Source organism: Plectropomus leopardus, chromosome 4 (genome assembly GCF_026936395.1).
Source record: "Plectropomus leopardus strain MGB_pleo_1.0 chromosome 4, ASM2693639v1, whole genome shotgun sequence".
NCBI classification, from domain to species: Eukaryota; Metazoa; Chordata; class Actinopteri; order Perciformes; family Serranidae; genus Plectropomus; species Plectropomus leopardus.
The window spans coordinates 6,588,169-6,613,754 of NC_142179.1; the positions used below are offsets into that span (position 1 = coordinate 6,588,169).

General features: G+C 40.3%; 1 protein-coding gene across 33 annotated transcripts in view; it reads left to right on the forward strand.

Moving 5' to 3' along the window:
- camk2b1 (calcium/calmodulin-dependent protein kinase (CaM kinase) II beta 1) overlaps window positions 1-25,586 on the forward strand; it is a 107,140-nt gene that overhangs the window by 65,698 nt on the left and 15,856 nt on the right. For 3 of the 33 annotated variants that reach the window (XM_088076401.1, XM_088076429.1, XM_088076421.1), the window contains exons 13-17: window positions 6,402-6,439; window positions 8,776-8,808; window positions 12,769-12,837; window positions 18,479-18,523; window positions 22,100-22,148. In XM_088076401.1, coding sequence (XP_087932527.1) covers window positions 6,402-6,439; window positions 8,776-8,808; window positions 12,769-12,837; window positions 18,479-18,523; window positions 22,100-22,148 — 234 coding nt within the window. The remainder of the gene's footprint in view (window positions 1-6,401; window positions 6,440-8,775; window positions 8,809-12,768; window positions 12,838-18,478; window positions 18,524-22,099; window positions 22,149-25,586) is intronic. The other 30 variants (XM_088076405.1, XM_088076404.1, XM_088076424.1 and 27 more) reach the window with 14 other exon arrangements.

The following is a 25,586-nucleotide window of genomic DNA, read 5'->3' on the forward strand; positions in this document are numbered from 1 at the left end:
TCTAGCGTTGAGCTAAGGAGACAGAAGTGGTGGCAGTGTCCTTGTTTCTGTGGCCCACTGGGACTCCACAGTCCTCTCTGTGTCCCTGAGCCTCCACTAGGCTCCGATCAAACATTTATAGTGGGCTGCCTCCCCCTATCAGCCTCACTCTGCCTCGCTGGTTTACCGGAGGCCTCGCTCTGTCTCGCATATTCATTCACACAAATGCAATCACTGTCTGCTCGACCTCACCTCATCCTAATGCAGAAGTAGGCTGAATGTGTCTTTTAATGTGTCCCTGCTTTCAACATGCTAAAAGTTCGTGAGGAACTCTGGCACCTAAGTGGGTCCCTTCCAGTTTTGGCTTGTGTGATTAGCCTCTAAATCTTCATGTGAACCCATGCCCGTCCTTGCTTCGCTTCTGCAGTGGTGCATCTTGCGTTATTTTAATGGGAATTTATAGAAATGACTTTTTTTTTTAATCTCTTCCTCCTCTCTCTTCTTGCTTCATGTGTAATTTGTGGCAAGGTAAGGAGCGCCCCTTGCTTCTTCACCCTCCGTTTGAATTAAGCTACCTTTGATTTTTCAGGTTTTCCTCAGAGATTTCCTCTCCGTCACTGGAATCCAAGCCATTTAAAAAAAAAAAAAAAAAGCAAAATAGCAAAGTTTTTCTTTTTAATTCACTCTGACAGAATAATGGTGTTTGTAATAAGCTCAGTGAAATACCCTTATCACTTTCATTACCCTTCCTCCCTGCTCTCCTTCCCATGTCCTCTCCTCCTTTGCCAAGCCATCAGAGAACAAGCGAGAATGAACTTGACACTCTTCTGACCCCATTTCTTCCCCTCAGTAACAATCAGCCTTTGGAAGGAGGAACAACAGCACAACAAGAAACCATGCACATTCATGCCACTCTCACATCCCCCCGGATTATGTAGTACTTCTTCATCACTTCCTAGTGCTCCTCCCTCGACTGCTCAGTGTGTGAACCTCAATTCAAACATGAGGTACTTTAAGGCAGGAGAGTGAAATAAGTAAGCTTGGATGAAAGGCCGCTGGTGGATGATCACTGTCACACTTCTCAAGTGACAGCTTTAAAAATCAGCTAAGGATGTGATATTTTACTGATGAGGACTGAGCCAGACACTGGTCTTTGAACCGGCCTCCTCGTGATTTGATCGCTGCTCCTCCTCTAAGAAATCACTGTCCTATAGATAGTCTCATGGCAGGGTTCCCACACAGTATTGAAAAATATGGAATTTGATTTTAACAATCTTTATATCTGGATAAGTATTAAAGAAAGAAAGATATGGAAAAAAAATATTTGCGTTTCCAGACTATTCCCCCGTTTTTTAAAGTTGCATTTGGAGCAGGCAACTGTTTGCAGTCCCTCATTTATGGGGAACAATAAAATATTATTATTTATTCACTATGTTGAAGGAATAGAGTGCCCGATGGATAATATTGTTCTTGTTGGCTGACATGTTTCCTCAACAAAAAGCCCATGGGATTTTTCCACTGGATTTCAGATTATTGCAGAAAGTAAGCGCTTTCATTTATAATACTTATAAAGTTTGTTCAGTAAGATAATCTTCACAAAGGAACACCACTTTTATGATTATTGAATGTAATCGGCAGAAGTAAAAAGCAAATGTTAAGTTATAAATGAACTACACCATGGTTGCACGACTTCATCATCACAACCACAATGAGGTTGTAAAGCAGCGTTCGGCAAAACAACGTTCTGTAGTGTCATTTAGCTATTTGATAGCAACCAACTTTATAAGACACTTAAAAGCTTCAGAATTCACGATTGTGATATTTACTGACATTTTATGTCGTAGAACAATACATGAAAGTTTTTTAAACTTTTTTTTTCTTTACCAAACACCTTATTTCAGGCGTCTAACCAAAAACTCCTTCAAAAAGACCCATTGACTTTGAGGCAAGAGAACTGAGGGTGCTAAAATGCTAACTTATTTCTTGGATTAGGACTCATTTCTTGGGCCATCTATCCTTACTATGCACATCTATACACAAAATCACAATTTGAATGTAAGCTAGTCATGCTACATTACCTCTAAATCGTGTTTTACTCACATGATAAACATCTTGATTTATTGATTGATTGGGGGGCAACGCTTAACAACAGCAAAAATATGTAAAAACATAAATTTACAGACTCACATAACTCGTGCAGTACAATCCAAGTGTCATTTATTTAAGTGTCAAAAAAACCTTTGCTAAAACCTCAGTATTTATACTGAACTGAAACTTACATATACGTTTTATAAAAGCCAGACTCCTAATTCTGTTTTTTTTGTTGTGTGTTTGGGAGGTACTGAGTTTACGACTTGACAAATTAGACTCAGGTTCTACTGTACGAATTGTGTGAGAGTTTTTTAATGGATGTTTCAATATAGTTTTAATGTTGACAAGTGGTCCCCAATTAATCATTCAGTCAGTATGTTCAGTGTTTCCATTAAAAGTGTTTTCTTCAGGAATTCAAGGTAACATGGCATGACTAATAGATATGCAAATGGTCATTTTGTAGGTGAAGTGTGCCTTTAAGGAAAAATATTACAAGTATCAGTAGCACTGGTTAGTTTCCGACCACTTTGGGCAGAGAGTGAAACTTTCAGCATAGTTGTGTGAACTGAACAGCCACAATTTATGCAGGTTTTCCGAGGGCTGCCTATAGGTGTCAAATACAGTCTGAAAAATGCAGCGAGAAGTTTGGAAATTTGAGTCTGGAAAGGTGTGGAATCTGAAAAAGAAAATATGTAGGAACCCTGTCACGAAATTTAGGGCTCCTTTTGAAAATTCATTGTTGCTGGCTCGGAGCATGTTTGGAAACGAAAGCGAGGAAATCAGAGAGGAGCTATGTCTCATGTTCAGAGAGAGAGGGAAAAGGGAGAGAGAAAGAAAGAAAGAGAGGCAGAGAGAAGGAAGGAGAAGAAAAACCCAGACTGCCAGAAATAGTGTTTTATGTAACATGGCTGGCTGCTGATGTGATTGCATCTGATTAGACTTGAAATTGCACTCAGCCCCTTTAAAAAGTCCCAGCAAGGATTATGTTGAGGGGAGTAAGAGAGAGAGGAGTCTGGGACTTGGCGATAGCCGACAGCATTTTAGAAATTACTAATTTATTCTTTATAATGTAGCCATAGTGCTATAGAACATTTGTTATGAGAAGTAAATTTGATTGTTTTCTCAATTTTTTTTTTTCATGCCGTACCTTTGGAGGCAGACATATTTGCATGATGACAAAATTACAGTCTGCTGGGAACTTTGTCTTATTCATCATGCTGAACAAATGTCCTACTGTTTTTTGAGTCCTTTACTGGTCTACAACTCTTATTTTATGTTAATATCGCTATGTATTTGGAGAGCTTAATCTGCTCTATGGGGTCATAAGTTAATTAGGGCTCCCCCCCTTAAAGTCCAAGAGATACAAATCATTTTTTTGTTTGTGTTATGGGTTTTTTTTGGTCTCTTTTTTAAGTCAGTGTGCTATATAGTATGGGGACTTTTTGGTCCCCAGATTTTGCTGCGGAGTGAGAGCTCTTGACTTTCCCCCTGTTCTTTGGTATAGGGACCTGCAGACACGCAGGCAGTCCCCTCCCACAGAGTTAGGAAGATACTGTACCATAAGGCTCTGATATAACGTTACTTTTCTATTCACCTTAAAAGTGGTGAATGCACATCTCGCAGCAACTTAATATGACACAGTCTCTGGCTCTTGTTTATCTAATGTTGGCAAAAACGTTTTGTTGCACATTTCTGTCCCGTCCTTAGTGCCGTTAGCTTGTTTATTCTAATATCTGTATGCCACTTTCACAGTGAATGTCCCATAGATCGCATTCAAACTTTTATAATATTCATGTTTCACCGCTAGATCTGATTCGACTGACATAATCATGAGTCCGCTTCAGACCTAGAGTTAATATTGTATTGAATTATGGTTGAGTTATTTGCAAAAAAAGAAAAACTTTTTTAATTAAATTCAAAATTTCGATCTAAACATTGTAAAAAATATGCTTTAAAGTAAAATGTATTCCTAATTATTTAGGAACTTGTCTGGAATTGGTCATTTTTTGCACCCGGTTGGATAAAATTACTTTATTTTCTTTCACTGATGGAGAATATTGTTTAACTGTTGAACCCCGTAAGTGGTTACCAATACAGAAATTGAAATATTTTGTAACTTTTAGAAGATCTCACCAAACAGATCCAAAAACGGAAATTTAAAACTCATTTGAGTGCACTGTTTAACCTGTTCGGTACCGACAAGTATGCTGGTGCATTTTTGGTATCAACCTTAAAGCAGTAAAAATACACACATTTGCTCGTCTGATCTCGTCAGCATCTGGCATCTTGTACATGTTAATCCTCTGTCTGCATCCTCACACCCGCAGCCTCCGACGACACACCACCGCAGAGTCTGGCTCTTATTTTGGGCCCCTCTGGGTTAACGTGTATCTATTTAACGCAATTGGACCACCTCGCTATCCGTGCTTCAGCAGCGCAGTCATGGCGAGTGCCCTGCGGATGGTTCTGTTGTCTAGGCGCAGTTTCCACTGTTGTAAGGATTATGGGTATTATGCTCATCAGAGGACTGTGTCTACAGTATCGTTCTTCCTCTCTTTCCCTCACCCCCTCCCTCATTACCCTTCATTAGAGAGCAGACTGAAGACTAATCCTCCTTAAGGCCCCCACTGAGTTTTTTAAGGCAGGGTTTATTGTCGGGCCTTGCACGGCAGCCATCTTTGTTTTGGCTTCCTCGCAACCATGAGGGGGACCTTGGCACAAGAATTGATGTGAAACAATGAGTTGAGATTTTTATTTCACTGGCAACAACGTGATTTTATTGTTAAAAGACAAAGCAATGAGTTCTGACCCTAAAGCAACTGGGAAAATAAGTGTGGCATTGTGTATTTGGTTGAGATGCTTCACTGGAATAATTCCTTGGCTGCCTGATAAACTACTTTTTGGTCTTTAGCATCAAACACCTCGTGACCTGTAGGTGTTGCTTTGCTAGATCAATAAAAGCCCTTACATCACTCTAATACACTTGTTTAGGAGGGGTAGTGATGTTCCATTATTTCACAGATCGTGTGATTGCATAATGAGCTTGGATGTTGTATTGATTGCTGAGAGGGGGATATTTTTAGAAGCTATCTTGGCTGCTCAGCATCACCAGAAGAAAAACACATTTATATTCAATGTACAGGGATAATGATAGTGAACAGTGAACAGGCTATTATTCAGAGACGAACCTCAACAGGGTGATACGGGTCTTGAATCATTCTGAATGGGTTCATTTCACAATTGCGACCTGCTCGCTGTACATTATACCGCCCACAACATGGCTTCTTTCTTAAGAAATTAACCATTTGGCACAGAATATTCATTGTTTCCGCTAAATGACAATGGTGTTTTGTTTTGTTTTTTTGTGTGCGTTTGCGTTTTGTTTTTTCCCGCTACCTCTCTAAATAAAGTTTTGCTGCTCAATCTGTGCCCAGAGTACGCTCCGTGCACCTGATGCAGTGTGAAACATAATTTTATGTCTATATTCCAGTAGTGCTTCTAGTGTTAAAGTTCCAGCTCCAAAAATATAAAATCTGTTTGTTGCAGCAGATGTTTTGATAGTGGCCGCACGCAACAAATACATAAATGTGTGGGAAGCCCTGATATTGCCTTAAAATTTATTTTATTGATCTAGAAATTAATTTATTGTTTTCCGCTAAGCGTCTATAATCAGTAATCAGTAGACAATAAACTGCATTGTCTAAAATGAGAAACAGTGCACTTCATTAAGAATTCTAAACTACTGTAAACGTCTTTTTCTGTATCATATTGTTGAAAATTAACTCTCATATTGTGTATATCGAACAACATAAAAGCAGATGCCGTTATGTCGGTGAACCAATATTGGGTGATGAAATCAGCTGACAAATATATCAGTCAGGCTCTATATATTAAACAAATTATTTTATTCTTTACAATAATAAATTATGCATCCCATGCTTAGTAATTCCACGTGTCAGTTTTGTCTAAACAGAGAGAGAGAAGAGTAGACACACACACAAACAGACAGCGATGGAGCTCTATGTGTGATTACAGTAAAGCAGAGTAGCAAAATTGCTTGTTGCAGAAACGCACTCTGGAGCAATGGCTCAAAATTGACATATTTGTGAAATTGTGGGTTCAGTGTGAACCCAGCATAAGCCTACCTCAGCTGAGCCATTGCTTTGCAAAACGACATCTTTATTACAGAGGTCAATAATATTCCAAAAAGTCGAGTGTAGTCTCAGTAGTGTTATAGATGTAGCAGATATTACAAATCACTTTGCTACAGTGCTCTGTCTCTGCTCATCTCCACCTCTGACTGGTTATTTCGTCTGTGTTTGTCATTGCAGCAGCTAAGACCTTGCTCAACAAAAAGGCAGATGTCAAGGTAAGGGTCATCACATGTCTTCCTCCCACTTCTCTCCTCTTCACTCCCTCTTGCTTCATTTTTTTCCAGAGATAGCTAATCTCAGCCTTGACCACTGTAGCTCATTTTTCTCATGAATTCTGTCTGAGCTCATTGTGTATGTCTAGATTGATGTTTTGGATTTGTAAAGAAACACTTTTAAGATATTTGTTCTTGTAAAAAGCCGCAGTCCTACTCTGGATCTTCGTGTCTGTGCTTATGTGCTTTTGTCAGCCTGTGTGTTGCCCGTCAGAGTACAAGCCTCAAGTAGCACATCCTTATGAAAGCACCCTTTATTTTGATTTGGCATTATCCAGCTCATTGCCACCTCTCCATCTCCATTATTAAATGTAACCATCTGTCAGCCTCCCCATTCGTTTTTTCACCACTTCCTCTGCCTCTCATCCCTCCATTTCTGCCGCTTGCTCGTCTTTCACTGCTTCCTGTTCCCGCTCACCCCATCTGGTCTTTAACCCCACATTCCAGTTCATCCTTTAATGAAGATCTCTCGCCATCCCACGCTCGCACATACACTGCAGTAACACATCCCACACAGCGTTTCCATGAACGTGTCTGTGTGTGCGGCATGTATGCACGATGGTGTGCGACAAAGCTCGGAACATGGTGTCCATGCAAAAGAATGCTTCTCAGCATTGTGCGTTGTGTTCGGTTGAGCTTTGCGAGCATGCACGTGGACGTACAGGTGTGTGTTTGTTGTTTAGGCAAATGTGACTGTGTGAATGCATCCCATTTGTTTGTCAGTTTGAAAAGAGAACACAAATGGGGGCGTGAGCATGCCTGCACATTGAGCGTGCGTAAGCGTGGGTGTCTGTAAGTGTGGTTTGCTCGTGCGTGTGTGTGTGTGTGTGTATGTGTGTGTGTGCGCGCGCTCGTGCACATGGCCCCCCTCCCCTTTCTCCCCGCTCAGTCGGTTCAGCAGGGAATGTGACTCCAGTTCCAGGAATAGCTGCCAGTCTGGACCCTGGAAACTCAGACGACAGAAATAGACGCTTACTTCCACTGCGGCGCACTCATTGCCTAGCAACAGGCTCCCCACACACTCTCGCCCCAAACCATTTCTAAAGGCGTCTTCATCGTTTGCTGGCGTCCCTGATTTCCTACGCCCCTCTCTCCTCTTGTTTCTTCGCTTAACATTTCCTTTCGGCCACTCTGACCGCCTCTCCTCGGACTCTCCTCCTCCTCCTTCTTCTCCTCCCGCTGGTTCATTAATGCATAATGTCACCTGACTTTTTTTTCCTGCTGTAACACCTGCTCGGAGCAAGCAGGCGGTCTCTCTCTGGCACCGACTACACACCACCCTCAGCCTCCCGTGCTGCCAGCTACTGCCCATAAAAGCCGCTCCATTCAGCATTTCATGCAGTCTTGTTATACTGAAGACACACACTGTGTCTATTCTTTTTGTCTCTGAAAAATCTCACGTTTCATAGCTCGATAAACTGATAAATTACTACAAAACAAGCCAACAGATTTGACCCAAATTCACAAGAATACAAAATACAATTATTGTTTTTTTTATTGCTCTTGCTCATTTAAAGGGATTACACTCATGTCCCCCTACTTTGGGTCATTGCTTCTTTTGGTGCTCATTGCTTTTTTCCGATGTTTTTGGAAGAAATCAAGAGAAGAAAGAGCAAGTTAATGAGACCTTGATGAAGAGCATGAAGCTTGCAACGTCTCCTCGGTGGTAATTATAATAAATATTCATGGAGCATAGTTTAGTGTGCGGACTTTGTTCTTTTCTTCTATTGTATTTCTTGTCCAGCAGCTTTGCTTTTTGATGTCTCAATGTGCGTGCTTTTGAGAAATTTTGAAGGAAATCAAAACAGTTTTCTCAGTTTTCAAAGGGTTAAATGCAACATGTGATAACTTTACAAGCATTAAATTTAAAATGAGTTCAGGGAGAACACTTTTGCATTATGCTCCCAAATGTTCCTCATCTGTTGACAGAAGAAGAGAGGGGGACAGTTTGTTTCCTCTGCGATCTGCTTCCCACTCTTTTGTCCTTTTCCTGATGACTTCTACTTGAACCACTGCTCCTTTTTCGCGTGCTCACACCCTCCGACTTTGGCAGTAACACTTGAGGGGAAACACTTGTCCTCCTTCTGCTTTTGTTCAAACTGTTTGCAAAGGTCTGACCCTGTTCTTCTGAAGGATTAAAAACTGCGATGCCATCAGAGTGCACAAGTTCCCACTTTAACTTTGTACCATTCACTTGTGTCATTCTCCACCCCTCTTCTTCTTCTGGTCATCCATCCATCCATCAATAATCCATCCATCCATCAATCGCCTGAGGACAGAAACGCAAGTCCAGCTCTACTGTCCAGTACATGGTGAGCATGCTATTTATGCATCTCTCTTTTTATTTTTGATCCTACTTTCTCCATTTCTCTTTTTGCTTTTTCCAGCTTTTTTCCCTGCTTTTACTCAGTTTCACCGGCAGAGTCAAGTCTCCTTCACTTCACTGAAATATTAGTCTGTGATACAGTGGTGCCCAATTCATGAGGCATTTTTTATACAAAGGCAATTCAGGTGTAATGTGGGCATGTCCAAGAATAATGCTCTGGTGCACAGGAGGTGATACAGTTTTAGGGATGCACCAATAGTGAAATTAATTTCAAATAATTAATCACAGAGCATGTAATGAATTTGATTATTTTATTTAATTGCTTGACAGCCCTAGATATTACACAACAGAAAAACATTTTCCACTGCCATCGACGAATGTTATCTTATTTGCCAATGTGCTGAATCAATCAATAACTGAATCTTTATTTCGAACACAAAACACAAAACACACAAAGAAAAGCATGTGAGCCTTACAGCAAGTGCAATGAACCAAAACACACACACACACGAACACAAAAGGCCTATACAAAACCTATACATATATCTCAATTACAAATACTAAAGCCACTTAGACTTGAATATCACATGTTCAGAAATATCACCAAGGCAAATATTGGGTGATACTGATGTCGGCCGATAAATTGGTGCATCCCTATAAATATTACATCTTGGCAACAACAACAGCATCTTGTTATAAATGACAGATACTGTAGTTAACATGAGAAGCAACGGCTAAAAAAAACAACATATACAGAAAGTCAGTCTTCATTGTCAGAAAATGCCACGCAGAAGTCACAGCTTTGGCCCCGGTAAAGTTCACCGCCATTAGACCAACCGCGTTATCGCTCTGAAAGTGTAACAGAAGCAGGATGTTTCGGCTCCATCAGATTTACTCCAGGGACGCTGCTCCAGATCTGTCAGGGGCACACTTTTACAGCAGAGGCAGCGTCTGTGCTTGTAGTTGTGATACAGAACTTCTCTGTCCTGCAAGACGTCCACATGCTTCAAACAAAACGTAGGAGAGAAAAGTTTGGGAAGGTGGGTGCTCCCACTCCCATCCCGAAGCCCAAATGTAAAATGAAAAAGCTGGTCATATTTTAATTCGAGAAGTGAACTGGAAGGAAATCTGACCCCGAACTTGTTTCTCTCTTTTCTGCACCATCCTTTTCTTTCCGACCTGTCACTTTGTCTCCACACACCCATTATCTCTTGAGCATATCTTCCTCCTTGTGAGCTGCTTTCTTTACACATCTGGAGAAACACCTGTGAACACCAGCGTTGTCTCTCCGTTTAACCTCATTAAATTGTGAAGATGTGTGATCTCTTCTCAACATGTATCCTCTGATGTGCATCACCGAGGTTTTTCTTTAAATAAAAAAGTGGTTAAGACGTCAACAGTGAACCTTCGCTCAAGACCGCGTGCATCATGCTTGTTTGTTAAATGCCAAACAGAAATGTGAGGGGTTTTCTCAACCCAAACACGCGTGACACAAAAGCTACAACCCAGAGTTGATTCTGCAAACAAACTTTGACGAAGACATCTCACCTGCTTATCGTTATTTTGACGAGGAATACGTTTCCTGTTTCTCCACTGAGGCAGCGGAGTGATGGCTGACGATGGCTTTGGTTGGTTTTTAAGTGTTTGTGAGTGTTGATATGTGTGAGTTCAGTGTGTGTGTGTGTGTGTGTGTGTGTGTGCATATATATATATATGTCAGCTTATTGTCAGCTTACACCAGCTTTTATTTTCATGGCGGCTTTGTGTGTGTTTGCATTGTGTTGTCTCTTTGCACTTGTGTGTGCTGACGTGCGAGCTCTCTTCTCCTCGTTTCCTCGCCTCTCTTCAGTAAAAGCCCGGTGGCTTACAGCACTCACGTTACGGTGCACATGTACACATGTACACACACACACACAACTCTGCTTGACATTCTCTCAATCCTGTGTCGAACGATTTAGCTTCAAAGTAAATGATCTAACATTCATGAAATCTTGGCCCCATTTCTTAAAATCTCCTTTTATAAATGGCCTGGATTAGAATTGGAGTTTGGTGGAATTCTTTCAACTCTTGCAGTTTTCTTCCCACTTTCTTTAAACTTCCACACCATATTAAGGTTTAAAGGTGCAGTCAGCGTTTTTTGTCAAATTCTGCTATTATCTCCTCACGGTTCACTAGTTGTCTATTTTATGTTGCGCTTTTAAAAAAGGAGCGTATTTGTTTGGGTGTTGAGGTCAAATTATGGCCGTTTCAGTTTATTATGCTTTTTATAGCCCAACACCTGTCAATCTGTACCTAACTGGTTAGTTTTTAAGAAAACAAAATGCAAGGTGGCTAATACAAGAGCTCTTTCCTTTCAGTCTGGCGCCCCACCGACTCAGCTTTAGGTCTGGGGGTCTGGCTGCAGGCTTTATGTTTTCGGGTTGTCCTTCCATCCGCTCATACGTCCATCTGCATCTATGTCTGGCCCATTATTGTGAACATGATATCTGAAGAACACCTTGAGGGAATTTCTTCAGATTTAACACATATCTTCAGATGGACTTAAAGATTAACTGATTATATTTTGGTGGCCTTAGGTCAACGTTCAAGGTCACTGTGATCATGTCTGTTTCATTCTTGTGAATGCAGTTTCTCAAGAACACCTTGAGGCAATTTCTTCAAATTTGGCACCAATATTTAAATATTTAAGTAGATATAAGGATGAACTGATTAGATTTTGGTGGTCACTGTTATCTTGCAATAGCGCCGCATGAAATATTATAATACTCCGCCCAATCCTACCCCTGGCCACTTAGCTCCCTCCAGACCCGGATGGCGCTCAGTGCAGTACACTGAGGATTAGAAAAATGAACCTATGGACCAACATTAGTAACCAGTAAAAAACATCCTCAGCAGTTTACCATTAATATCTGTAGTTCAAATATCAACAATATTCCCTGATAATCACAGACTCCTTTATTGGTACATTAAGTAAACCATGACTTCTCTTGACCTCTGTCACTGAGTAGCAGGGCTTGTTTGTATGTCATAGTGTTAGATGATTAAGATTCATGTAATCGTAGTTTGCTTCTTAGAGTGAGTCACTCTGGTGATTCACTTCCACACCCAGAACGCAGCCCCATTTAGCATCTTCCAGTTAATATTTTCTCCAAACATGGTTACAAATAATTGAATGTAGATTCAATGCGAATATCATTATGATCGAACTAAGCTATAAAGGGCCGGCCGCTCTTTGATGTGACGCTTTCAAAGGAGCTTTTAATGGAGGCTTACAAAGGTGATTCATGACGGGCAAATGGCATAGTCGAATCGATGCAATGTGAAAACGCAAGCAGGGAAGTCACCGGTGACAACATCGTGATGTCACGCAGTGCCACCCACCCCCTCATGCCACCTCTTAGAATAACAGATTAGTCTTTTGAATGAATGTTTTAGATATCACTTTCCTCACTGCAGCTGCTGCTGCTGCCATCTGCTGGACTCCACACTCTGAAATTCACCTGTGTTTATCCTACTGTGCTTGTGGGGACATTCAACTACTCTGTCACCATAGTTTTAACTGACATTTTCCAGTACTATAAAAATTACAAATTGTAACTTTAAATCCTAAATTCCCAGATGCTAGCTGGTGTTAGTGGGATTTTTTTGTGCAGTGGGAAAGAGGCTTTATGTCGGGGTGGCAGGAGAATTTTCAGACCTTAAACTCTTCCCGTCTTCTGTTTCTAATTCCTACCGGAAAGATGTGAAATTTAATCAAAAGGATGTCACAAACCACAAGGTGAAAAGTTAAAAAAAAAAACGTTCTCACAGGTATAGGAGTGCAGGAACACAGGCTCATATAAAAGCGCACACACACAAACACACACAGGCATGGACACAAACCCACCTCTTGCTGTTGTTAACACTCTTGTTGTATCTCCTCCCTTTCCTCTCCTTTCCTGCACAGCCCCAGACAAACAGCACCAAAAACAGCATAGTCACCAGCCCTAAAGGAAACATCCCTTCACCTGCTCTGGTATTTACCTCCTAACCCCCCCTTCACCTGTTTGTGTGTGAGTGTGTGTCCGTCTGTCCAAGATCCCTATCTTCTCTCCCCTCCTCTTTCACTTTTGCCTGTTTTTCCCTCTGTCTGTCTTGCTGTTGTGGTTGATCTTTGCCCAGCTGCTGCGAGGACCACAGCGGTCGGGCAGGTCTTAAACCTGCGGGTGGTGTTGGGAAACATTTCCACCTGGCAGGTGTGGATGCTGTGTGACTTGCACTTGGGGTTGATATTCTGCTGCCAAGATAGCCAATGCCTGCCGGGACTGTCAGCGCAATTTACCCCCTTCTTCCAATGTATGCTCCTGTAGAGAAGCGGTTTCCCACCGTGCGAGCAGCAGAGTCCAAAGGTCTTCATACTGTCCTTCCAGCCAAATAGCACACCAGCCGCTTACAGAGAATAATTCCTTCTCTTCTGTTGATGGTGTGAAAATCTGTAAAATCGGCTGATCAGCTGGGATGGAAACCTTCGTGCTCTTGGACTTCTGGCACATGGTCACGAAACAGTTTTATTGTGGGAATTTGTGCTGGAAGGATAGTCAAAAAGTGTGAGTAGAAATTTTACTCAGCATCCAGGCCCCAGAGCAGGTTTCCAGCAGGCTTCGGCGGTATCATGGTCTCTTGGTATAATAAGATATTTAGAAATTTGAAGGTATGTTTTTCAATACCGTCATAAATACAGGCGTCACGCTTTCTGTTAAACTCATGTAGTGCACAGCATGCACCATAGCTGAGCTGAAAGACACTGTGATACTTAGTGGTGGAGGGAATCTGAAAATTCAGTTACAGGACTGTAAACAGCTGGCGTCCAGCAGAGAGAGAGATAGAAAACTGAATGTTTTTTTTGGTTTTTTTGGGGTTTTTTTACATAAACTTGGAGAATTAGGATTTATTTCAACCAAACCTGAGCTGGTGGTTGTGGAAACAGTGGACTTACTAACTAGATTTCTAGCAAGAGTAACTAAGATTGTTTGAGTGAGTTTTGTTTTGTTTTTGTTGAGCTTGAATGAAGTGTTTTTCATGATGTGTTAATGAGGCAGTTAAGCCTCTTCAGTCTTCCGTGACAGAGAAAAAGTTAAATTATAAAGGGGCACAGTTGTATTTCTCTGTTTTAACCCTAGGTGTGAGAATATTCCTTGTTTAACATTTTGTTGGTTTTTTGAGGGGATTTCTTCAAATTTGGCACACAAACGTATGAGTGTATTCAACGAGGAACTGATTAGCATTTGGTGTTCAAAGGTCAAGGTCACTGTTTAAAATGTATTCCAGCAGTGAGCTACGTTTGTAACACTTTAAGAGCAAAATGTCTCTGACACTATTTTCTACTGCACGTTAATTAGCCAGAATAGTTGCAGTATGTCATGCCATTTATATAATCAGGCTTCAAGCCACACTTAATTATAAATCACTGGCAACCAAGTCCTACATGCCACACTAATGATCTCACCAACTTAGACATGTAACACAGCTGAGGACTCTGGCAAGTTTGTTTCCTGCACACTAAATATAACTTTGTCACGCTGGCTTTACAAAGCTCCATCTAAGCATGTAATGATAATTTATTACAGACTTCAGGCTGTTGGTCAGTGGGTCACTAACTAATGCAACTGCGTGGTCACCCTGGTATGTTTGGGATTACCTGTTTTTGTATCGCTATCAGTAGCTTGGCCGCGGCTTTAGGCACCATTAAGAACTTTAATCAAAGAAGGCAAAATGACCTTTGTCTTTATGTGAGTTTGTGTCTGTTTTTTAAGTGTGTGCATGCATGTGATGTTACCTTACACCGCAGTCCTCGCACATGTGCCGACATATTGTCAAGGCGTCTTTATGGGAACTTGAAGAGTATGCACGGATCAGAAAAGGGTTTTTTTTCTGATTCTTGAAGGGAATCGGGAGTGGGAGCGCGGCTGTGATCTTCATTCTGTTGCTAGGGACCTGAGCTAGTTACTGTTTAGCCATTTGGTACATTAACTCCTTCATCACTGCTGCTAGGTCATGGAGAGACACACTTTCATGACCTCAATTTGGAGCAGTTTTGGTGGGGTGATGAAAAAGAATCTTTAATGTGCATGTTACATTATTTCAGGTGTAGCTTGGCTCGATTTACATTTAAAAAAAAACATCTAAATATAATAATTTGACTGCGCCACTAAAACATGTTAATTTAAATTTTATTCATAAAGCCTAATTTCACAAATTACAGTTTGTGCCAGAGGGCTTTACAGCACACAGCATCTGGATCTTCACAGCAGATAAGGAAAAACTCAAAAAACCTCAGGACTAAGGAGGGACCCGTCCTCCAGGGCAAACGTGCAAGTGGTGTTTTCTGTACAGAACATATCAACATAATAAAATGACCATAGTCAAAATGATACATAGAAGGGGAGAGAGAGATGCAAAAAAAATAATATAAACTATTATAATAAAGTAGTAATATAAATATAAATCGAAAAGAGACATTTGTGACAGTATATATGCAATATATGTATATGTTAACCTTTTGAAACCGAAAATTATGGAGACATTTATAGAAAGTAAAGGAAAACTACCTGAAAATTAGTAAAGAAAAAATTAAATGTAAAACCTCAAAAAGGGACCTGAATAAAAGTGCTGAAAATAAAATCATAAAAATTCTGTGACATAATTTTAGGTACGTGAATGTGATAATTAGTTTTTTTTCCCCCTAGCTTCTCTTTTGTTCCCCTATAGACATTATTCTCTTGCTTCTTTTTTTTTTTTAAAGGACTTTCTAAAATCCACAATTTTTCCAGTTTGTGGTACATTTCTTAATAAGATGCCTATTGCCTTTTTTCCAGTGATTCTGAAAGAAATTGATTGGTTTTAAAGGGTTAATATGATAGTATATGTATGTAACAATCATAATCATATGTGTATAGTAACAGCAGAAGTATAACTAATAATAATGGCATTAGAAGGCGTAAGGCAGGACTGCGGCCTATGATCCAGGCGCAGCCATCACCAGAGGAAACCTGCGAGACGAGGGAGCACAAAGGCTTTTGAGAAAAGGCGAAGTTAGTAAGAACATGCGAGTTAACGTCCCTGCAAGAGCAGCGGTGTTAATGTAAAGTCAGCGTTGATGATACGAGACCATCAGCACTCGCCCCCTCCTTCTAATCTGCAAACCCCAGGTACTTTGTTCTCACTCATCATCATCATCTCCCAAGTTGCTGCCAGTGCCTGTTGCCCCGGGCGACGGTTGCCCTGACAACACCGCCATTATCACCAGGGAGAAAGCTGATGAGTGGTCATCACAGAGGTGTCATTTCCTGGGGTGTGTGGAAAGGGGGAGGGAGCTGCAAATAATGTGGTTGATGGCGCAGAGTTCTGATTAACTGTACATCAAATGACAGATTTTGGCAGACTGTGGAGAGCTGCAGAACAGCGAGAAAATATATCCGTCTCCGTAATGAATCATCAATCAGCGCCTAATGCGTGAAGTGACAAGAAGGCAACACTGAAGGGCTTTGTCAGCTGCAAAGTTCAGTGTTTGAAAGGAGCCACTTATTGAAAATAAGTCAAATGTAACATTGTCAAAACAGCGGGGTTCCCACAGTCATGACAAACCTGTAAAAGTCATGGAGTTTCACAATCTTGTTTTCCAGGCCTCCTTAAAAGTTTTGGAAAAGTTGAGGAAATTTGTTGCGTATAATCAAATTAATTGTTACAGATATTTTCCGTGTATAGCCTTTTGTGTAATGTAGTATAATGGGAAATTTTAGGGGTTTTGCACACATATTTATTTGTGGCAGCCTGCCATAATTTAAACATCTGCCACCACAAATAGATTTTCTATTTTTTGGAATGCAGCGCTCATTAGGAGCACTGTTGGAAAGACTGGACGATAAATCAGAGTTTATTTTTCGATAATGATTTTGGCATCTGTCGATTTTCAAGACAAGATAATTGAAATAAAACAAATGTGTCATATGATGAGTCTACCAATGTTGCTCCCGTTTTGTCTTCTTTTTTAAAAATCATGTGCACCCTATTTCTACCGGGGGTACTCGGCCCGTCCTCCCAAAGTCCAAACAGAAGTTTCAGCGCCAGTTAAAAACAGCAAGCAAATTTTGGTGTCTTATTTTGGTTCCAGATTGTGTGTGTAGTTTATTTATTTTGTTGTTAACTTTTATAGTGTTATATTATTGTAGTTGGGTTTGCAGTTTTTTATTAGGTGAATTTGTTAATAATTTGTAATAATTGTTAGTTTTTATCCAAATTCAAGTATTCTTTTAACTTTTTAGTACAGTGTGACAGTTTAAAGTTTAAATTTCCATTTGCAATTTTAAAAAAGAGCAGTTTTTAGCCTCATTAATCATTTTGTGCTTTATTATCTTTTGTTAAGTATCGGTTCAGGCAAGGTTTTGACACAATACCATTTTATGTCGTTTTAGCACCGGTATCTAAATAAACCCAAACGATACTCAACCCTACTGTTGGTGACAGTACGTACTCCAGGCAGACACAGAGCAGCAGAGCATCAGGCACAGTGAAAGTGAAACTTAACTGTTTGTTGCACTGGGTATAAAAGTTTGCATTTACTCACCTCTGCAGCAGCTGCTCCTCTTGTCCATCGATCTGATCTGATTAGTTGTGCTTGGATTGACAGATCGGTTATTCACCCTGCGAGTCACAAACTGCTGCTGAGAAAGAAAGAAGGAACTTATGGAGAGCTCCCCTTGCGCTGCATTCATGAACCATAAAAGTTATTGCTTAAGTTTTGCAACAAGAAGGTGTACAGCGGTGTTTATAGCAACAGAAATTACAAAAAGAAAAGTGATATGGCTGAACTTGTGGAGTCACTGAGCCAATTGATGCACGCAATCCTGACCAATTTCAGACTTAACTTCCTTTAGATAGAAATCTTGAAATGATGCCAGTTGTGCCCGGGAATGCACGCCTTTTCTTTTGAGACGAGTGCGAGGGAACAGAATGACCCGTTTTCATCTTGTGGGGCATCTTTGTCTTTTTGCTGGGTGTGCCAGTGCCTTGTAAGATGTTGAGGCTAGTGTTTATCTATGTCGGAGCTCATTTATATTGTATGAGCTGGCTGATATTCTCTTAGTTTTGATTCTTGATTCTGTACATATTTGCATCATGTAGGGCATCTGAGGCAGTTAAAGAATTATGCATGCACAGCAGGGCAGTGCAGAAATAAAGAGCTACCATGTTGAGCAAAACCTTGACTCAGTTACGGTTAAAAATGTCACAGTTTTCATTGCAACTTAATGCTGTCCCTTTCCTTAGGCTGTGTACAAACTGTGTGTGTGTGAGAGAGTCTGCGTGATGTGCTCATGGCACACACTTCACCCTGCGTTTCAGTACTTTCTCTGACTCCAAATTACATTTTCAGCTCATCCACCGTACTCTTTTCTTTCTCTGAAGGATTCTTCCCTCTCTCCTTTGTCAACCTTAACAAGCACTCTCTTTTCATCCAACATTCAAATCGCTCTCTTCTTCCTCTTTTTACATTTAATCATTTCTTTCTACTATAATGTCGCAATCTTATCTCTTTCTTTCCCTCCCTCTCTCTCTCCCCCTTTCTGTGCTTTCTCTCTTTTACTTCATGTTCCTCCATCCTCCTCCTCTTCCTTCTCCAGGAACCTCAGACAACTGTCATCCATAATCCAGTGGACGGGACGAAGGTATACATCTATCATTCCCCAGTCCTGACCGACACTTTATCCTCTCTGTCATTCTCCTCCTCTTCCTCATCTTCTCCTGCTCTTTGATCCGTCGTCTCTTGCATTTGTGTGAGCGCGCCGTGGCACTGGTTTACTAACGGGAGCGTGCACATGTCTGTATGTGTGTGAGATCACACTCCTTAGATAAATCACTTTATGAAGGGGAAAAGGGGTGATTGGAAAAGTGAATGTGTGAGAACTTTCCCTTAATTATATTGCAAAACGCAGTGCCATCCAGTCACATGTTTCTTCCTCTTCTTGCCTTTGTTCAAAAAAACATTATACAGCACAATCTGCAGTGTTGCTAATGATTTTATGTAACATATGCAAAAACAGGATCTTCCACCACAGGGATACCTACTATGTATTACTTTGCTTGGGGGGCACTTCTGCAGTTGCAGCAGCCCCATACACATTAGCACATTTCTAGGATTTTAGGATATTCCTAGGATTTCAGTAAGTTTCTAGGATTTGCAGGATTTTAGCACATTTCTTTGATTTTTAGGACATTTCTAAGACTATAGAATGTTTCTAGTATTGTAGGATGTTTCTGGGATTTTAGGACATTTTTATGATTTCAGGACATTTTCAGGATGCAGGTACAGTCTGTAGGATTGGCTGTCAGCCAAATTATGATTTTGAAAATCATATCAGAATTTAATTGGAGCATCCCTAATTTTTATATAATTGTCATCATACATTTTTGGTATTTCCACCAGCACATAGCCGATTAAAAGTGGTTGTTACAGTTAGTGTGAATGTGTTTGGGTCTGTATTTGTTTAGAGGATGTGCATGAACCTGCATGACTTTGCAGTAAGTTCCTTTCCTCTTTAATGACCAAGCATTTATTATCTGTGTGTGTGTGTGTGTTTGCCGTTTGCTTGAGTTGTTTTTGCTGAGCTGTGATGCACACAGTTGAAGGGGAAAGTTAACGTGACTTTGTTTCAAAGCCGCTTCCATATTTTGCCTCACAGCAGAGTGACCTTTCCAAGAGATTTTGGGTCAGACCTCAGAGGGAAGTGCTCGGCTTTGAGTCGTGTAAAACATCAGGTCCCAGAAAGTCTAAAGATAGGCAAGACAGGAAGTGATGAAGTTTCTTTTGGAAGAATGCTGCTTCATTGCAGTTTTCGTTTTCACAGATGTCTGAATGAAGCTTACTCACAAAATCCATGTGTACACCTTTTCCAACAAATAAACTGGTACATATAAAGGAAGAAGTGCAGTGATAAAGAGGAGACTAAACATAAATTGGGAGACAGGTAAAACTGTCTTTAGGTTGTCCCTAAATCCTAAACACTGGACATTTTAAGCAGCATACTTGACATCTAGAACACTTGCTCGCTTTGTTTGACCATCTGGGCATGTCAGACCACTGAATTTTGTCCTGTGTGAGCACATAAAGAAACCTTCATACAGGAAACATCCCGTAACATGCAGTTCTGTGAGTAAGGCTAGCTGTCTGTGATGCTTGGATGTCCTGAAATTGCAAAGCCTTGACTCAAGCTTAAATGGGTAAAATGCATTAGTATATGGCTGCAAAATGAATGTCGCATTAACATTCATGAGGGTTAACTACTGCAAAATGCACAAATAGATTTATCATATAATGGTAGGTAACAACTTACAAGCCTGAGATGCAACAAAATGAATAAAAATGGTAAATGTCACAAAGAAAACTTCTCTATGATTCAGACCAAAGACAAGAAACTGAAGGTGTGATCACACTTATAATGATATTTCTGTGAGGACGCTTGACACGATTCTCTCCATTACACACACACACACACACACACACACACACACACACACACACACACACACACACACACACACACACACACACACACACACACACACACACAGCTTTTGTCTTCACTTGTTCTTCCTCTCCTCAGGTCTCCAGCTGCTCTTTATAAGGCTATGAAACCACTTTTGTGCTTTGTGCTGGTGTTGCTGTTCGTGCACGCGGGTACTCCTAATGAGGTCACAGAGTCTCTCAACTCTCCTACATGCAGGGGAATTTAGGCCCATTTAATCTGCTAATTGGAAATCCGAAGCTAACATCTCCTCTGGCGAAAGCTCGAGATCAGACAGACAGCAGAAAAGGTAGATGGATAGATTGCACGATCTGAGGGCGTGCTTAAGATGACAGCTTATTGCCTCTGAGAATCCCTTCTGCAGGCCTCCACTGTTTGAATAGATGGATGGAGCACATCCCATTGACTTTCTGTCAGTTTTTGCAAGAGACGAGAGCACCCTGCGGAGGAAAGACATCACTTGTCCACATGGTGTGAATGTGATGCACATACTCACACACTGAGAGTAAGGTAGAAGAAGACAGAAGAGGTTTCAGGTCAAGGGTAAAAAAATGTGGAATGACTGTTGACACGGTGGCACATTGGGCCGCTGGGCTGATGGGTTTTCTGGCATGGTTTGGCTTAATATTTGCAAAGTTTTGGGTGGTTGTTGACACATTAACAAAATTGATATCTGGTTATGAATGTAATCACATTAATTTGATATATTTGGTGTTCTGTGATCATTTTGGTGTTGTGAGGACTTGACATTAAAATGTAGGAATATGCCCACTACTGACCCGTGTTCCTACTGTGTACTTCAGGGGCCATATTCACAAAGCTTCCTGGTACAAATAGTTGGGGGGGTCTGTGGATCAAGTGGTGCCACGACTTGGTGACTGGGTTTGTCTTAGCCCCCTCCAACCCCAAGCCTAAATGGGTAATTTAGTTACTCCTTATAAGCAGAGGATAACATTAGTGGAGAGACACAAAAAGTCTAAAAATGCTCCTTTTTCAGAAAGCCTTCAACTAGCAGTGCATTTAAATGATAATTTAAGAAACTTTTACTGTATTCCAGTGTGTACTTGCTTTTATGCCCGTTATGTTTTATGCTCTGTTTTTACTCTGAAGTAATTTGAAATTTGTTTCAAATGTAAAGAGCATTATAAATAAAATGTATCCGAACACTGAGTAACAGTGAGTTTATGAGATGGTACACATAAGATCCTGTAGGGATAAGGTTTGTGGTTGATCTCATTTGAGTTTCTCTTACATTTCCCATCCAACGCAGTGACAATAGAACACCAGAAATGATATGATCGCAACGCTCAGATATTTGGTAACTGGAAACACAAACATCGCTTTCACAGTGTCATATTATGACGCAGTTCATTTCATTTCTACGGGGTGTCCACACCTTGAAGGCTCACAAAAGGGCGAGTCTGTGACAACCAATCACATCTGTGAAAAGCATGTGCAATATCTAGAAGTGGAGTCAACACCTCCTCATTAAGATAAAAGTTTCTGTGTCTAATCTGCTCAGAGCTGCTGAGAAATTTCTTAAATCACTCCTAAACTAGGACTCCTTTAGGTTTAGTCTGGCGCTCTTTGAGAGTGTTCTCAGAATTTTTGTGAATAAGGCCCCAGGTCTCTCGTGATGTGTGTCTTCATGTGTACTCTGCACGAATGTGCGTGCTGTTATATTTAAACCCAAACTCACTGTCTATCTCTGATCTCCAGGAATCATCGGACAGCAGCAACACCACTGTGGAGGATGAAGATGTGAAAGGTAAGACTGCAGAGACAAAAGAGATAAAAACCAATTCTGAAGCTCAGAAAAGTCGAGTTTTGAATTGTTGCAGCAAGTGAAAGGTCAGAATGCTTCTGTGGACAAATTTTGGATCATCGCTTGACATTTCGACTGTATTGATGAAATTGTTTGTTGCTACAGCCAGTCATGAAAAATCTGTGTAACTGCAGAACTCCACTACTAAATATCACGAGGCATTTTTTGAAACACTAGAAACATTAGAAACAAGTATTCAGCAATCAGCAGATAGTACACCCAGAAAGTATTGGAGATTTGGCCGATTGCCTTTCACTAGGGCTGCACAATTGATCAATATTAATCACAATAATTTTTTGTTCTTTTCGATTTTGATGTTTAAAATTCACGCTTCCTGAACCAACAGCCAGCCTGCACTTTGAGCAGCTGTGAACATGAGTGTTGCAGACGGGGAAAACGAAAAATCATGCGTTCATCGATCATCAATATCTGTTGTTTGGAAGTATTTTGGATTTAAGAGAAAACTAATTACATGCAAAAAGTTCATGTGACTTGTTCTGCACCGCAAAGCAGCACAACTAACATGTTTAACCACCTGAAAAAAAACTAGGGATGCTCCGATAATCAACTGAATATAAATATTAGTCAATTATCTACTTGCTGACCACCATCTGCCTTTTGGAAAATAAGTTGACATTCACTGATAGCAGTGGCTGATGTTTTTCATTGTTTCACGTTAGTTTTGCGCAGGTTTGAAAGCAGGACAGTATAAAAACATCCTCACTGGCTGTGGGCGAAATTCTTTAAACATCAGTATCAACACAGTTTCACAATCAGTGCATCCAAAAAAAAAAAAGGCATTTTTAAAAACATACAAAGGTGGATATGTATCTATCCAGCTTTCAAAGACAGACAGAAATAACCAGTAAGATACAGTATGTGTCCGATAAACATTGTCTTCTTTTAGCTGCTTTCTGTGATGGATTATTTATTTTTAACTAGCCTGTAATTTAGGTTTCATTTAATTTATATTTTGCTGCTAGGAGATGCACTAAATACAAGTGAAGAAAAAACTTAATTTAAGTTTTTTTTATTGCAAAGATTAGCAGCACTGTAGCATAACCTGAGTGTGAAAGCAGCACTCTGTTGATTTAATTTCGGATAAAAAGTTTTGGTACAATTTTATTTAAATTTTGCTTCATGGTGATGCACTGTGAAAAAGGAAAAATCGAACTCTGATGCAAGAATTTTTACATTAGCAGGAAAGAAGCATGACATGGAAGTTAAAGCAGTGATGTTTATTTATATGTGAAATTGAACCAATTAAAAGCAATTAATGAATAATTGTGATAATTAATTGTGATCTCAGTATAATCGTGATCGTCATTTTGGCAATAATCGTGCAGCCCTAGCTGAAAGTGGAGCTTGTGAAGTTTTCAGCTTTGTGATGGTCGATTACGACAAGCTGCGCTCTCTCCATAAAGTTACACATGTGGACAAGGATTTTTAAATTCTCTTTGCAGTAAAAGTTATTGCTGCCATAATTGTACCTGAGCGAGCTTGTCTTTTAGAAAATGGGCTCAGTTGATTTTTAAAAGCTGAGGGATAACAGTTAAATGTTCTGACAACCCAGAGGGCACACAAAAAGTCCTCTCACAACTGCTGCTCTGCTTTGCTTGAACTTCCTGTTTATTAGAGCCTCGGGGTGCTCATGCATTTTGATGCCAAGTGTTGAAAAGTGCTCTTTTTTGCGACTGGCTTTGTCTCAGAGGTTTTTTCTATCTTTCTGAGATGTGTTTTATTTTCTTACAGGGTGAACATTTGTGTAATTATGATTCTTGGCTGTTTTTTAAAAGCTTTCAAGTGCAATTTGGAACAAAAAATGGCCAAAAAAGACATAATTAAATCATGATTTACTCTGTTTGAATGGATGGATTATGGATTGTGTAAACGTGACTCATGAAGCAGTCAACCGGCTGATAGCTGTCCTCGCACTGACCCCTCATGGAGCCTGGCTGTATTGCTTTGTTCTGCTGGTTTTTCAAAAGACCGTGAGTGTGTGTAAGTGTGTGTGAGAGGTGAGAGGAGAGAGGAGAGAGGAGAGCTGTGAAATCTAAGATGCCTTGTAATGCTGTTGTGGTGTGGCTTTCTCAAAAGTGTTGCCGTTTGGCTGAAATCGTAATACCGATAAACACACACCTCTGGAATAACAACATGCCTGTGTGCGGTGTCAGCTTGCAGAGTTGTGTTGCTTGTGGCTGGAAATGTAAAATGACTGTCTTGGTGGTGCATATCACACATATCAGCAAACAACTTTTGCAAAGTGTTTTTGTGTCCGTTGCGTGCGTGTGACTGAATCTATTTTGTGTGAAGTGTGATTTTCTGTGTGTGTCTGCTTCTCTATGCCAGCAAACACCACTGTTCTCCACATCTAAGCAGAGCACAGTGCATAAATCGGGTCATGAATGTATCATTTCAGTGCCAGGCACACAGAACAGAATGTGCGTTTCCATCTCCTCCTGCTCCTCCCTACAGAGCTGTGACCGAAATTACCTTTTTGACTCACTGGCAATGACAGCTGGTAGTTTAGAAAATCCACCACAAATCCAGCATATTTTTTACTGGTCAAAATGCTAAATTGTCTTTTTGTGTTACATTTACATTTGTTTCAGTGCATTTTGTTGAGAAAGTGAGACACTATGTTGAATGAAGAAGAGACTAAAGTAAAATCTAAAATATTTTTTTTAAGATTTTGTACAACTCATCATCACAGCCTCAGTAAGTGTATATGTTCTCTCTGGTAAGCATTTATGCATTGTGTAAGTCTGGGCCCTTTATTATGCCTCCAAGCCAGCACTGTGACCTCACACATCATGTTTTTGGCCATAACTCATAAATCATACTCTAATTATGACAGTATTTCACACAAATTTCTAGTAGAATAAAATAGTGATTGTTTAGATACAAAAGGTCAGCTGCACTGTGACATCATAAATTTCTGCAAACATACTTTTTTGGCCATTACTCAGTGTTATATATCAGAAACAGAAGGGGAGACACTTGGTCACATACTAAATGAATGACCCTAATGTGGGCGTGCACATTTAAACTGTGCTGATTTTAGAGATCTTTTGTGCTGCCGAGGCCAAGATGTGTGTGAAGCATCCAACATTGATTATTCATTATGCATTAAGCATCTGGAGTAGTTTCAGAGTTCGCAAAGTTGACCAAAAAGTAAAGTGAGAGATCATGTGAAGGGATATGACAAATGTGCAACAAGCTTGGTGAATCACCAGACAACTGTAAGCAATAGTTTAGCTATTTGCATAGTATTATTTTTCCTGGCTATTATGGCTACTGTTACTGCGAACTGCATCCTAACAAAGTGATTAACAGTCAAGTTTTTTTAGCTGCATTAACTGAAAACTGATGTTTCAAAAA